Source organism: Cebus imitator, unplaced genomic scaffold (genome assembly GCF_001604975.1).
Source record: "Cebus imitator isolate Cc_AM_T3 unplaced genomic scaffold, Cebus_imitator-1.0 Scaffold268, whole genome shotgun sequence".
Taxonomy (NCBI): domain Eukaryota; kingdom Metazoa; phylum Chordata; class Mammalia; order Primates; family Cebidae; genus Cebus; species Cebus imitator.
This window is the reverse complement of record NW_016107583.1, coordinates 2,015,953-2,031,685: the sequence shown is the minus strand read 5'-3', so window position 1 is coordinate 2,031,685 and position 15,733 is coordinate 2,015,953. Positions and strand designations below refer to the sequence as shown.

Here is a 15,733-nt window from a genome sequence, read left to right as displayed (position 1 = left end):
TGCACTCTAGCATGGGTGACAGAGCCAGACTCCGACTCAAAAAAAAAACAACAAACTCTCCAATGGCTTCCCTTTACTCCATTAATAAAATCCCCCTCCCTTCCAAGGACTTGAGTGCTTCTATGACCTTCTCTCCTCTACTTTCCTCCCAGCCCAGCTGCTGCAGCCACTCCTGGCCCTCCTATCCTCAAGATGCCCGCCCACCCTACCTCAAGTTTCCTCAGTCTGCAATCTTCTTCTCCCAGATCTTGGCAAAGCTCATGCCTTCCAATAATTGATGTACTCTATCAAACACTACCTTCTCAGAAAGGCCTTCTTTGATCCCACTATCTAAACAAACACACTCCAACCACTTCCACCTGCTTTATTCTTTCTTCATATTACGTATGTATTTATTAGCTTATACTCTGTCTTTCCATGAAATAAGGGACATTGCATGTTTATTACTGTAACCCCAGCACTTAAATATTTGTCTTTTGTGTGTAGCTTGTGATTCAAGAGGACTAGACGGTTATTTGGGCATGTGTGGCCCACCAGTGGAAGTCCAGCCAATCTTTGTAAGAGCCTGGCCAGAGCTAGTTAGCACCACAAAAGGAGGTGCACTCTGACCTTCCCTTGAAACCACCTGACATAGCAGGGTGTCCTTGCCAGCCTGTGCCACTGCCATCCCCTCTACAGAACCCATAAAGCATGAGGGTCAGTCTGGAAGCTACAGGCTGCAATTCCCCCTTATCCTACACCATGGTCAACATATCCATAGCTACAGGGTTGAGTGCAAAAACCCTTAACATCCCCTGGGTTGGGGACCATCTTCTTGCCCCTCACTGAATAAAGGAGGGCAGAAAGAAGAGGTGGCATTAAGCTTGTTTGTATTTGGCTCATATATGATACCTCAGTGTATTCTGTGTAAGGGATCTGCCAGTTAGAGGAAAACTTGTTCTGCATTTTCCTTCAGTCTTCAACCAGATTAGGACAGCATGGAAGAAAGGAGGTTGTCCTGACTATTCATACCTACAGACGCACTAGTAAAAGCATGTTGTAAACAGTGTGTTCCCTCGAATTCTCCAGAGTGGCCTCTGGCTTTTGAGATGAAGCTGATGTGGAATGTACATAATCCATGAGATTATGCAGACAAGGTGTCAGTGCTTCATGGTGTCCTCTGGCTGCCCTTCTTTCTTATCACCTCTCTCCTGAGGTGAATAAATTTCAATCAACCCACACAGGCATTCCTAAATAAGGGACTGGAAATTCAGCCATAAGAAGCCGCAAGCCTAGCTTCAAGTCAGTTCAGTAAGCCATGGGCCAACTTAACTAGGCAAAAGACAGTGATTGTTACAAGACTGTTGTCACAGCTGGCCCACAGCCTTCCTGGAGAGAACAGATCTTCCAGCTTTAGATTGATTATAAAGGCTATATATTTCTTAGGTCTCTCTTCCCTTTAGCAATCTTATTCTACAGACATTTCCCTGTTCAGTTTCAATCTCCTTATCCAACTGAGGGTGGGAAATAGGAAACGGAGCCAGTCTGACTGCTTATTTGAACTCTATCGCTGATTACGCCCTGACATTGAATGCTATGAAGTTGCCTACATCTCTGTGGGTTTCACTTATTCATGAGGCCCCAGTTATTGCTGGTTAATTCTAATCGGATAGAACCTCTTGGTAGCAAATGCGGGCAAACTCAAACATATCAAAACAACAACAGGCTGGTGCTGTGGCTCACGCCTGTAATCCCTACACTTTGGGAGGCCAAGGCAGGAGGATCACTTGAGGCCAGGAATTTGAGACCAGCCTGAGCAACATGGTGAAACCCTGTCTCTACCAAAAATACAAAAATTAGCCAGTCTCATAATCCAGTCTCAAAAATAAATAAATAAATAAAAATTTAAAAATTAGAACAACAACAACAATACCCTTACAGTGCAATCCAGGAAATGAAACAGAGTTTCTAGGAATTTATTTAAAAAACTAACAATAATCATTCATTTGGTCAAAAAGGAACAATACCTGCCTAAGGAAAGCTACTACTTCTACTTGAGGCTGAAGTATTTAATATGTCCCTACCCTGGAAGGTGCTCCATAACCTAGGTGCTCCATAACCTATAATCCTTTCTCTCAAGCCTGAATCAGATTGGGAGAAAGATCTGGAATTGTAGCCTATCCGAGGCCTGCATCCCCCAAGGACAGAGGAGTATCTGGGGGATCAACCCTGAATGCCACCCTGACTATGGAAAGACAGGTTTCTAAGCCTGGCAGGGTATAATTGTTCTTCACTTCTTGCCATCCTCAGCAGGCTCCCTTATCCTTTCAATTAACCTGACTTCTAGAGAACAGTATATTTCTGGACAGTTGTGCCCAAACCACTAAAATGCTACAGGAGGCAATAATTATTTATATTACCAAATGGTTCAGAAAGTCAGGGTTCCCTTAACCAATGAGACACATTCCTTAGCTTACTTTAAATCCCAGTTGATTTATAAATATTCAATTAATCTAATTTTAGAACTACGTATCTAGTATAAAAAGGACAGCTGCATGTCACCTACTTTAATTATAAGCTCAATTATTTCCTTTGTAGTATTTTTGTCATCAGTGTTCCTTAATGTAAGTATATATTTAAGTTAAAGAGTTGAGTCATATATACAGTTAAAAAAAAAAATCCTCAGTCAAAACATCAGAAAAGGGCAGGTAGTGCTTAAACCTACTTACAGAATATGCTAAAAATAAAACACACATACACCTCAAATCTTAGCAGAACCTAACTCCCAACATAGAAATATTTCACCAATGTTCCTCCTGAAAACTGACATGGCCCCCTCATATGGGGAAAAAAAACCTATCTTCAGATGAAACTGGAATGGAATCATAATATAAATAGTTATTACATTATATGACAAATGTCTCCATTTGCCCTATAATTGCTTTTCTTTGGGCACAAGGAAGGGGAGTGAGAAGAGCAGGAAACACAAAAAGCAAAAAACCAACAAGTTTTAATTTGTGAGAAGTCAAATGGAGTCAGGATTTTTCTTAGTATTTGTTTTTTATAAATTCACCTTTTCAAAGGCATTAACATGAGGCACCAAAGTGATAAACATAACTATTCTCTTAACCTCAGTTTTTTAAAACCTGAAAATTAATCTTTTTATTTCTTCAAGCATGTGAGAATGAAACTGGAATTAGTACATACTAATGTACACTCAAGTCTTTAACTTCAAGCCCAGATCTTTCTTCACAGATGAATTTGAAAGTTGTGGTTTCAAATGGACTGCTACCATAGTTTAAGCCTGGGGAGCCACTGCCACGGCCTGAACTTCATCTCAGGACAACACATGGTTTTTAGAGATCTCACTAACTGGCTGCAAATTATGGGAAACTCTTGGTTTGACATTTCTCTTGCTCTCAGTCAGACAACTACCTGCTCCTCCTGTGTCAACTGTCTCTGACTTTTCTCCAAATAGAGTGACAGAAAGCTGGTGTTGGTCTGAATGTTCTTCATTCCATTGAAGGGTGTGTTATTCAAGACAAAATGTTAGAACAGGAAGGCACCTTAAGTATCACCTAATCCAAGCCTCTCCCTTAAAGGAAGTACCAGCTCTTTCCTCTCAGGGTCCTCACGAAACCACTTTTAAAGAGCAGCAATAGTTCTTAGGCCTCGTCTAATCCAGAGCTTCCAACACAGTGTCACTGGCAAACTACAGGATGCTGGGTTCTTCAGTACCTATTGGAAAGGCTGTTGGAATGGCAGGCCTCCCTGTAAGGCCACCGAAGTTGCCTTTCTTCTTAGCTGTGGACTAGTTTTAATCAACTCAGTGGGCATCCTGCATGTCTCAGAACAGAAGCTCCAATAAGCATTTATGTATGTCTTTGATTAACAAAACAGAAGCAGGCTGTTACTATTATACTAAATGAGGTAACATAAAAATTTTAAAAACACCAGGTTCATTGAGGTGAAGAAAATGTTGGAAACTCTTCAGTAAAAACATCTTCATTTTACTCATGAGAAAACTATGGTCCATAACGACTCTGTGCGTGGACCAAGGTTATACCACAGTTGTGGCTGAAGGTAATGACTGGGTGCTGGTCTAAGGCTACTTCTAATTTTCTCCCTGCTGCCATGCCCAGAAACCTTCCTGCTTAGACAGATTTGTGTTTTATTTTTTTAATTGTATTTCTTACTACCAAGGTTTTGTTCTCATCTACAAAATGGTAATAAAATGGTACCTTCCCCCATAGGGCTTCTATGGGTATTAAATATGATCGATACTGCACTTAAAGCACTTATAACACTGCCTAGCACATAATGAACCCTCAACAAATGTCTGTTCAATGAAAACTGGTATCCAACAGTTCCCCAACATGTAACTCACTGCAAGATTCCCTCAGTTGGTAGCTGTGGCAGAATATGACAATGACCTCATCAACATCCAGTCTCTTACTCATCCTTAGCTAAAAAAACGGCGGTGTAACGGGAGGGAGGTCCATGCCCAGCTAGAAGAATACACCTGGCAGCCTCCCTTGCAACCAGGGTGGCCAAAGCAGTGAAGGGAAGTTGGTAGAGAGTGCATCCAGGAAATCTTTTAAAAGATTTTATGAGGGAAAAAAAAGAAAAATTGTGAAGCTCATGTAAGTTAGCAGCAGGTCCGGAGTTGGAACTCCAGGTTTACGACTTCCCCAGGTGTCCTTCCAGATCCTTCCCCAGTGTGCCAGGATCCTGAGCCCACTCCGTGGCAAGCCCCTAACGCCAGCAGCGCCTACCAGTTCCTGCTTCCTGTGCGCCAGGCATTGTGCACACAAACACCACAGAACCTTGCGAGGCCGCGTTATCTGCGGCTCACGTGCGACCAGTTACGTTACTCGCTCAGGGTCACAACAGCCAGTCAGGGGCAGGAAAATTTCGTCGGATTCTGAAGCTGAAGCTCTTACCTTCTCTACTCTTGCGACCAAAGGAATACTACATAGTGAAATAACAAGGATTTCAACAAGCATTGATGTACTGTACAAAAGGCCGTGTGCTGACAGTCTGGAGACTAGGGTCAGCTGTGCTCGTGACAAGCTGTGTGATCTGGGGCAAACCAAAACCTCTCTGAGTTTCGGCTGCTTCTGTAAACGAGAGAACTGGGCGACTGGATTGCGCGGTTGCTTCTAGTCCTAAAATACAAAATGTCCAACTGCCAGGAGAGAGACCAAAGAGGTCCAAGAAGGCAGAAGGGCGGGCGGGGCCTGCCCGGGTGTGGGCCGCGTCCGCGAGGTGACCCCGAAGCGAGAAGAGAGCGCCCCGCCCGGCTCCCGGGGCCTCGCGGCGCCGCCCAGACCAGAGAGCGCGCCCTCGGGGAGGCCGCGAAGCCGGGGAGCGAGCACGCGCGCGCCGCCGCCGGGGCCGGGTTACCTGACAACGCCGCCGCCGTCGCCGCCTCACCGCGCACGGGCAGTGTGGCCAGGGGCGGCAGCCAGAGCAGCAGCCACCACCGCCCCTGGCGCGACCGCATTTCGCTAGGGGTCAGCTCCGCGCGACCCGAGCCCTAAGGGGTCGGTTCGGCCTTAAGGAGCGGAAGTGGCGCGGAGCCTCAGAGAAGGCGGAGGGGGCGGTGAGGCCCGAACGCGGGAAAGGCGGAGACCCCGCCTCCCCGGGGCGGGGGGAGAGTCTGGTCAGTTGCTCCTGCCGCCACCCGCAGCTTCGGGGCTCGGCTTGCCCAGGCCGGAGGAGATTTCGGTGGCGCGATCTGGGGGGCACGCTCCCGGCCTCCCGACCCCGCGGGGCGTCCAGGGCCTCATCTTCCGCCGGGGGCCTCTCGGCAGCGTGCCGCCGCGCTCGGCGCAGGGGTGGGAGTTGCAGAGAGGAAGGGGTCGCTCTCCTGGAGTATTTCTTAAAACTTGGCTGACCTGTAACCTGCCGGATTTGGAGGCTGAGTTCTCCGAGCGCCTGTGAGTGACAGCCTGTGAATGGGAAGGTCCTTCGGCAAACGCCCTTTTTGTGAATAAGTGCATAAAAGCCAGTTTCTTCATTTTACCTCTCTGTTTTCCTTTTTACTTTCATTTGGTAACAAGCAATAACAAATTGGAAATGTGGCCGCTTAACACTGACTTGTATGTCTAATCTCGGACACCACATTTCAGAGTACAAAGGGGCTGTAAAATGTTCCTTTAAGGTTTTAAAGTTCGCTTATGTTTAAAAAAAAGTTTTTTAATGTAATATATTTTTAAATTAATGTATAACTTGAACGGTCTTAATACTGATAATTAGGAGATATAGTAATATATATATTTCAAAGAACATTCCCTCCACAGGCCATGGAACCCATTAATTTGATTCCGTATTCCATGCTTAACTAGGACAGTCTTCTCTAATTCTGGTCTTTTGCTGAGATATCTTAGAGAACCCAAAGTAACATAAATTATCCTTTTAAAAATAGATAAGCTTCATTTTTCCTAAAACTCTGAGTAGGATAGACGAGGCCTTGCTTGCCCTCAAAGGAAGGTTTAACCAACTGCCCTTAAGCGCTTGGGATCATGTGTACATCTTGTATGGCTTTTAAAAAGTTGAGAAATTTCCTTGTAAGGGACTCTTCAGAGGGATGATTTTTAAAAATAAACCATCTTTATTTGGGTGAAGCTTATCTTTAGAGAAACAGCAGAGACCCTGATCAAATTCCTTCCTATAGTCCCAGCAGAGCCCCTGATCCAATTCCTTCCTATAGTCCCAGGTGAGGTGTGCACTTGGCTCTTTGCAAGACAGTTTTTTTACCTAACCACCTTCATTTTGATTTGGTTTAATTTTGGATGGCACTGTGGAAAGCAGCTAAAAGAAACAGGTGGATTGTTGAATGATCAATGTATTTTCCTGCAGATGTATCTGGTAGAGAAACAAAAGCAGGCAGTAATTTACTAAATATTTAAAGTGCTATTTATATCACAGATCCTTAGTAAATATCTGTAAAGAAGCTATATTGAAACACTGCATTTCTCTCCATGAGCAATAAATATTTTTCCGGAGATGACAAGAATATTAGGAGGTGACGTTCTGTCACTGGAGGACAATCATGAAATTCCACTTAACCTCTCCAAACCTTTCTCCCAGATGAAAACCTTATCCACTGGGGTAAGGGCAGGAAGCATTACCACCAGCAGGGTCCTGGCAAAGACTCCCTGCTTCTGGAGAAGAGATAGGAGCACAAACCTTCTGCCCTCTGGGGAGCAGCAGGAGCAGGAAACACTAGGGCTCAGTGTCCTGAACCAACAGAAAGTTGAAGTTGGCTACTACTGGGAAACCCTCTCTCACTCAAGACCCACCACACGTAAAGGAAGGATTTGGCCACAATGGGGAAGTGTCAGGAGTACTGAGAAACCCCCACATCTAAGGCTCAGGTGCACAGGGCTTGCCTAAAACCAAGGCAGGGCTAGGAGTGTGAAAAACCCCTTTTCCCCACTGCAAGCCAAGCACCAGAGACAAACAACACCAGTCACCTAGTGAGGAGGAAAAAGAGTGTGGGGAGAGAACTCTCTGTAACACAGGCATGCAAGCACTGCTAAAAGCTAAGTGAAGGGCACTGAGAAAAACTCCCCAGCACTCTAGCCTCCATATTAAGACAGTGCAATAGCAGCCCCCTGCTAGAGGAAATTTAATAAAGCCTGTGGTACAGTGAGGGCAATAATAGCAACAATAAAACCCAAATTCAGCACAACTTCTGACCAGATTGACTCAACCACCCACATTACTGACTGGACAGAAGCAGCATGTTTATTTTTGGACATTAATATTATTTATCTCAGTCTTTACTATTCAACTGTGTATGATATCCATCATTTGATGAAAAAAGACACCCAAAAAAGCAGAGAGGAGAAAAAAGAGGTAAAACAGAACCAGATTCAGAAATGACTCATATATTGGGCTATAATTAATATGCTTAAAAAGCTAGTGAAAAAAGTGAACAACATGCATGAATATATATAGAGAATTTCAACAGAAAGGGGAAAATGATTTAGAAACTGAAATGGAAGGCTAGAAATTAAAAACACCTCATCAGAAATAAAGAATTCTTTCAATGAGCTTATCAGTAGACTGGAAAGAACCAGTGAATTTGAATATAGGGTGATATGGTTTGGCTGTGTCCCCACCCAAATTTCATTTGAATTGTAGTTCCCATAATCCCCTTATCATGGAAGGGACCCAGTGGGACGTAATTGAATCATGGGGTAGTTACTCTCATGCTGTTCTCATGATAGTGAGTTCTCATTAAATCTATTGGTTTTATAAGGGGCTTTTTCCCCTTTGCTCAGCACTTCTCTCTCCTGCCGCCTTGTGAAGAACATGTTTGCTGCCCCTTCACCATGACTGTAAGTTTCCTGATGCCTCCCCAGCCATGCAGAACTGTGAGTTAATTAAACCTCTTTCCTTTATAAATTATGGGTTCTATGGAACTTTGAACTTGAAAGAGATGACTTAGGGTACCTGGTAGAAGAAATTTCTTTTTTTTTTTTTTGACAGAGTCTTGCTTTGTTGCCCAGGCTGGAGTGCAGTGGCACGATCTCAGCTCACTGTAGCCTCTGCCTCCTGGGTTCAAGCTATTCTTCTACCTCAGCCTCCTGAGTAGCTGGGATTCTAGGCGTGTGCCACCACATCCAGCTAATTTTTGTATTTTTAGTAGAGACAGAGTTTCACCATGTTGGTCAGGCTGGTCTTGAACTCCTGACCTCGTGATCCACCCTCCTTGTCCTCCGAAAGTGCTGGAATTATAGGCGTGAGTCTCTGCACCTGGTCCTGGGAGGAGAAACTTCTAAGCAGCAAAATGCTCAAGAGGAAGCAGAGTGTAAAAGTTTGGAAAATTTGTAGCCTGATGATGTGATAGAAAAGAAAAACCTATTTTAATGGAGAGAAATTCAAGCCAGCTGCAGAAATTTGCAGAAGTAAAGAGGAGCCGAATGTTAATCAACAAAACAATGGGGAAAATGTCTCCAGAGCATGTCAGAGACTTTCTAGGCAGCCCCTCCAATCACGAGCTCAGAGGCCTAAGAGGGAAAAATGGTATCCTGGGCTGCACCTAAGGCCCTCTCACCGCTGTTCTATGCACCCTTGGGACATGGTACTCTGTTGTCCCAACTGCTATAACTCCAGCGTTGGCTAAAAAGGGGACAACATACAGTTCAGGCCATTGCTTTAGAGGGCGCAAGCCCTGAGCCTTGGCAGCTTCCACATGGCATTGAGCCTGCAGGTACACAGAAGTGAAGAACTGAGGTTAGAATGGCTATCATTTAAAAATGTGGAGACAACATGCTGGAGAGGATGTGGAAAAATAGGAACACTTTTACGCTGTTGGTGGGAGTGTAAATTAATTCAACCAATGTGGAAGACAGTGTGGTACTTCCTCAAGGACCTAGAAACAGAAATTCCATTTGACCCAGCAATCCTATTACTGGGTATATACCCAAAGGATTATAAATCACTCTATTATAAAGACACATGCACACATATGTTGATAGCGGCACTGTTTACAATAGCAAAGACCTGGAACCAACCCAAATGCCCATCAACAATAGACTGGACAAGGAAAATGTGGCACATATACACCATGGACTACTGTGGAGCCACAAAAAACGATGAGTTTGTATCCTTTGTAGGGACATGGATGAATCTGGAAATCATCATTCTCAGCAAACTGACACAAGAACAGAAAATCAAACACCACATGTTCTCACTTATAGAGGGATGTTGAACAATGAGAACACATGGATTCAGGGAGGGGAGCATCACACACTGGGGTCTGTTCCGGCAGGGGGGGCAAGGGAGAGACAGCAGGGGTAGGGAGGTCGGGAAGGGATAATATGGGGAGAAATGCCAGATGTAGGTGATGGGGGGATGGAGGCAGCAAACCACATCGCCATGTGTGTACCTATGCAACAAGCCTGCATGATCTGCACATGTACTCCAGAACCTGAAGTATAATAAACATAAATAAATTAATTAAAAAAAAATATTGAGGTTTGGGAACTTCTGTAGAAGTTTGCGCAGGTATGGAGCCCTCATGGAGAACCTCTGCTAGGGCAATACAGGGCTGGAGCCCCCACACACAGTCCCCACTGGGACACTGCCTAGTAGAGTTGTGAGAAGAGGGCCACCTTACCCCAGACCCCAGAATGGTAGATCCACTGACATCTTGCACTGTGTACCTGGAAAAGTGGCAGACACTCAATGCCAACCTGTGAAAGCAGCCAGGAGGAAGGCTGTACCCTGCAAAGCCACTTTAGACTTGGACTTCTGAGTTAATGCTGGAATGGGGCTATTGGAAGGGCATGATTGTGTTTTGAAATGTGAGGACATGAGATTTGGGAGGGGCTAGGGTGAATGATATGGTTTGGCTGTGTCCGCACCCAAATTTCTTCTTGAATTGCAGTTCCCATAATCCGTACATGTCATGGGAGGGACCCACTGCGAGGTAATTTAATCATGGGGGTGATTATCCCCATGCTGCTGTGCTTGTGATAGTGAGTGATTTCTCATGATAGCTGGTGGTTTTATAAGGGGATTTTTCCCCTTTTGCTTGGCACTTCTCCTTTCTGCCATCATATTAAGGAGAACATATTTGCTTCCCCTTCTCCCTTGATTATAAGTTTCCTGAGGCACCCCAGCCATGTGGAACTGTGTGAGTCAATTAAACCTTTTTCCTTATTGTTCCACCTGGGTGGGATTCTGACTTAGAGGCATTCAGTCATAATTCCACAGATGCTAGCTTTGCCTCATTGGCTCCTCAGCCAAGCACATACAAGAAATGTCTGAACTTGTGGTTCGTCTTACACTGTACAGGATTACCATGGCAGCAACACATCAACAGTATGGTAAAACTAACCTGTCTCATGATGGTCTAAAGTGACTAATCCACTCTAGCATTCCAAACTAAAACAGAAAGGGGAAAAAAAAGACAACCTCTCTTCATCCCGTCCCACCTTCCCCTTACCTCTGATAACCACCAACCTACTCTTTATCTTCATGAAATCCACTTTTTTAGCTCCCACATATAAATGAGAACATGTAATATTTGTTTTTCTGTGCTTGGCTTATTTCGTTTAACATAATGGCCTCCAGTTCCATTCGTGTTGCTGCAAATGACAGGATTTAATTCTTTTGTATGGCTGAATAGTATTCAATTGTGTGTATGTAGCACATTTTTTAATCTATTCATTTCATTGATGAACACTTGGGTTGATTCCATGTTTTGTCTATTGTGAATAGGGCTTCAATAAACATGAGAGTACAAACATCTCTTTGATATACCAGTTTCCTTTCTTTGGATATATACCTAGTAGTGGAATTTCTGTATCATATGGTAGGTCTATTTTTAGTTTTTTGAGGAACCTCCACTCTCTTCCTTTCTTACTGTCTTTCTTTGTGGTTGTGATTTTCTTTGGAAGTATGTTTTAATCATTGCTTTTAATTTTTAGCATATCTGTTATAGGTTATGGTTACTATGAGCTTTATAAAAATATTTTGTAAATATTACAAGTTATTTTAAAGAGTTGACAACCTACATCACAAAAAATAAAAATAAAGAAAGAAAATATGACAATACCCTCTAAACTTTAATTCCCCCCACATTTTGACTTTATGTTGTCTCAGTCTACATATTTTTATATTGCCTATCTTTTAACAGGTTGCTGTAACTATTATTGTTTTTCATAGATTTGTCTTTTTGGCTTCATATTAAAGTTGTGAGTATATTTAATTTTATCAGTGGGTTTTAAACTTTCAAATATTTTGTATGTATAACTTAGTGTTTTTACCTCTCAGATTGAAGAACTCCCTTTAACATTTCTTGTAAGATAGGTCTGGTGGTGAATTCTGTGAACATTTTTCTGGGAAAGATTTTATCTCTTTTTCATATTTGAAACATAGCTTTGCTGGATACAGTATTCTTGGATAGCAGGTTTTTTTCTTTTTCTAACAGCACTTCGAAAATGTCCCCTTTCCTCCTGGGCTGTATGTTTTGTTAAGAAGTCTGTTGCCAGACAAATTGGAGCTCCTTTGTATATTATTTGTTTCTTTTCTCTTGCTGTTTTGGGATCCTCTCTTTGTCTTTGCCCTTTGAGGGTTTGATTATTATATGCCTGGAGTAGTCTTACTAAGGTCAAATCTGTTTGTTATTCTCTCACCTTCCTATACTTGGATAGTTATCTCTTTCTGTTTTGGAAATTTTTCTGTTATTTCTCTGAATAAGCTTTCTACCTCTTGCTCTTACCCAACTCTTTCTTGAACACACATAATTCTCAGATTTGTTTTTTGTTTTTGAGATGGAGTCTTGCTCTGTTACCCAGGCTTGAGTGGAGTGGTACATCTTGGCTCACTGCAACCTCTGCCTTCTGGGTTCAGCAATTATTTTGCCTCAGCCCTGCTAGTAGCTGGGACTACAGGAATGTACCACCAACCCCGCTGAGTTTTGTATTTTTGGTAGAGACAGGGTTTTGCCATGTTGGCCAGGCTCATCTCAAACTTCTGGCTTCAAGTAATCTGCCCACCTTGGCTTCCTAAAATGCTGGGATTACAGGTGTGAGCCACTGCACCCAGCCCTTAGATTTGGTCTTTGAGGTAACTTTCTGTATCTTGTAGGTGATCTTCTTCCATTTCATTTTCTTTCCCTCTGGCTATGTCTTTTCAAATAGCCTATCTTTGGGCTCACTGATTCCCCATTTCATTTTTTTTTTTCATTTTTTTCCTCTGGCTATGTCTTTTTAAATAGTCTGTCTTTGGGCTCACTGATTCTTTCTTCTGCTCAATCCATTCTGCTAGTGAGAGGCTCTAATGAATTTTTCAGTTTAGCAAATGTATTTCTCAGTTCCAAGATTTCTATTTGATTTTTAAAATTATTTTAATCTCTATTAAATTTCTCGGATACATTTCTGAATTGCTATTCTGTGTTGGAGATCACTAAGTTTACTTAAAACTGCTATTTTGAATTCTTGTTCAGAGAGTTCACAAAGCACTGTTTTTGTAGGTTTAGTCAGTGGTTCTTTGCTTTGTTTGGAGAGGTCATGGTTTTTTTTTGCCATAGTTTCTTGTGAATCTATATCTATGCCTTTGTATTGAAGAATTAGTTATTTATTCCATTGTTCTCTATCTGGCTTGTTTGGGTTTTTACTATACATGTTTGCTTAGAGATTCTTTGTAAGTTATCTGTTGACATTCTTCCCTCCTCCCCCAACTAGGCTACTATCTTCTTTTCAGCACTGGATGGCGCCTTAAGCCCTGTTTGCCTGGTACTAGTAAATAACCAGAGTGCCACCTGTGCCAAATGAGGGAGGTCCCAAAGGGGATAGCCTGCTAGCGTGGAAAGGCTGGCTAGGAGTTTGTGCCCACGGGACCTGTGGAACAAACCTCCTATAGCATGGTGCTGAACAGTCACTCTGATTTGATATCTCATTTGGCCAACTCCCACAGCAGAGTTTTTAAGTAGGATGGTGTTCTCCCTTTTTGTCCCTATTTCTGGCTGTTCTCAAGGATATTTCTCCCTGGCTGTCAGTTTCTACACTGAAAAAGTGAGACTGAGGTGGACAATCAGCTTTCTCATCATCTTGGGTTCCCTGTCAAGAGTCCTTTGCCTACCTCAACCCCTGGAAAGCATCAGGAGTGCCTGAAATACCACACACTTGGTGACAGGCAGATTGAGGAGAGGTGCATTGTAGATATTGAGGTTCAATTCTCTTACCACCTGCTTGTAATTTTTTCACTTCTCTGTGGCTTTAGGAACTGTCTCATCCTCATATTTGAGTTCAGGAATTTTGCTGGTGATAATCAGTCACAATCTATGCAGAAAATTCTTCAATCTATTTCATGTGTTTTTGGAAAAAACTCAAATATTTTTAAAAAGGGGTGGGTGCAGGTTGGGGAACAGAGATAAATATAACAGATAATCTTAGGTGCTGTATATTTGTTTTGAGGGTTCTGTAGAAAATATTGAAGCCAGCTTGCTTATATCCTACCATTTTGGAACCATAAGTCTCACAGATTCTGTAATTCCCTTAGACTATTTCCATGTGATGTGAAAAAGATGACAATTCAATTTTCAACCTCTGCATTTTTATTTCTAGGGTTCTTGCTTTTTATAACTAATTAATTTTCTGTAACTGTCATAGGGCTATAATCAGTCGCTATGAATCAGAAGTAAAATTGGGCTCATGTGAGAAATTATTTAGGAGCTTTCACTTAGTTTTTGGGTAGAACATTTAATTAAGTAAGCTAGAAGGAAATAGGCAAAGTTCTACTACTTTAGGTTCTTTCATAAAGAAAATTTAGTCTATTATTGCAATAATACCAGCCAATGCCATAAAGGTTACAGAGGCTATGTGTCATCATTTCTTTCTTTCAAAAAGCCCCAGTTTTAGAATTTTGCACATTAAGAGAAAAGACAGAGTATCTAAGACTTCTCTAAAAATGGAAGTTGATTTGTTGTATCATGCTTTTCTTATCGTATTTCATTTAGAAAATATTTTGAAATTGGCTTGCCATATACTAGTTTAGTAATTTTAGTAAGTCATATCAACACTGATAAATAGGTTATTCCAACAAAAAGAAATGATATTGGAAAGGATTTGAATAAATATAATTTATTAATAAATAGGTAGTATGTCCTCTATAATAAATTGCTAAAGCTCTTGGTAAAAAAAAAAAAAAAAATGTTTTAAATTTCCATAAGTTGAGAGATGTGGAATTTTTTAAAGTCGTGGTTCTCAAATTTTGGTATGAGTGAGAGTCCCATCTTCAGATTCTTATTCAGTAGGTCTGATATATAGCTTTGGGATTTACATTTATGATTCTGAAGCAAATATTCTTTTGACTATACTGTATTAGTGGTGAGAAAACATACTCAAAAGGGGTGATTACTGAATGATGGCTGTAAAATAGTATTAATGGAAAAAGGTGTAATTGGCTAATCTGAAAAAACAAAGTTGAACAAATACAGTGCATCTAAGAGTGCATTTAAGGTAACTAAGATACAGGAAACTGGTCACCAGTTATTTATTATTTTTTTAAAAAGTATCCAAGTGTAGTGGTTCATCCCTATAATACCTACACTTTGGGAGGCCAACACAGGAGGATCACTTCAGCTCAGGAGTTCAAGACCAGCCTAGGCACCATAGTGATACTGTGTGTCTACCAAAATCCCAGCACTTTGGGAAACCAAGTCGGGCAGATCACAGGGTCAGAAGATGGAGACTATCCTGGCTAACATGGAGAAACACCGTCTCAAAAAAAAAAAAAAAAAAAAAGTTGGGTGTGGTGGCATGCACCTATAGTCCTAGCAACTCAGGAGGTTGACGTGGGAATATAGCTTGAGCCAGGAGTTCAAGACCACAGTGAGCTATGATTATGCCACTGCACTCCAATCAGGGCAACAGAGCAAGACCCTGTCTCAAAAATAAGTAAACAAATAAAACAAAAAGTAAAAAAGAAATAGATTCAATTTTCAGTTAATAAGTTTAGGTAGGATCGTACTATAAATAAAATTTCCCAGCATTGGGACCCTAGTTGCCTTGACACCATCCAATCCCATCACTCCATTTCACTTGATTCCGAGGAGCCTCTGCCAAAGTTTTCTTTGCAACAAACACATGATTAGGAAACAATTTTTTGATCAGCCATTCTCTACAATCTAGTGTTCTCTTTTTTCATCCTGCACTGGGGTAATTTCTTTTAAGATGATTTGCAGTAAGAGAAGATGAATTATATTTCAAAGATTATTTTATTTCAGGGA

The 15,733-nt window shown here is 42.0% G+C and overlaps 1 protein-coding gene across 3 annotated transcripts in view; it reads right to left on the bottom strand.

The window, feature by feature from the left end:
• The window catches only part of NEMP2 (nuclear envelope integral membrane protein 2), a 27,226-nt gene extending 21,636 nt beyond the window's left edge, over window positions 1-5,590 (bottom strand). For 2 of the 3 annotated variants that reach the window (XM_017500693.2, XM_017500695.2), the window contains exon 1: window positions 5,386-5,590. In XM_017500693.2, the coding sequence (XP_017356182.1) occupies window positions 5,386-5,485 (100 nt within the window). In that variant the 5' untranslated portion in view covers window positions 5,486-5,590. The other variant, XM_017500698.2, reaches the window with a different exon arrangement.
• Window positions 5,591-15,733: the final 10,143 nt, after the last annotated feature.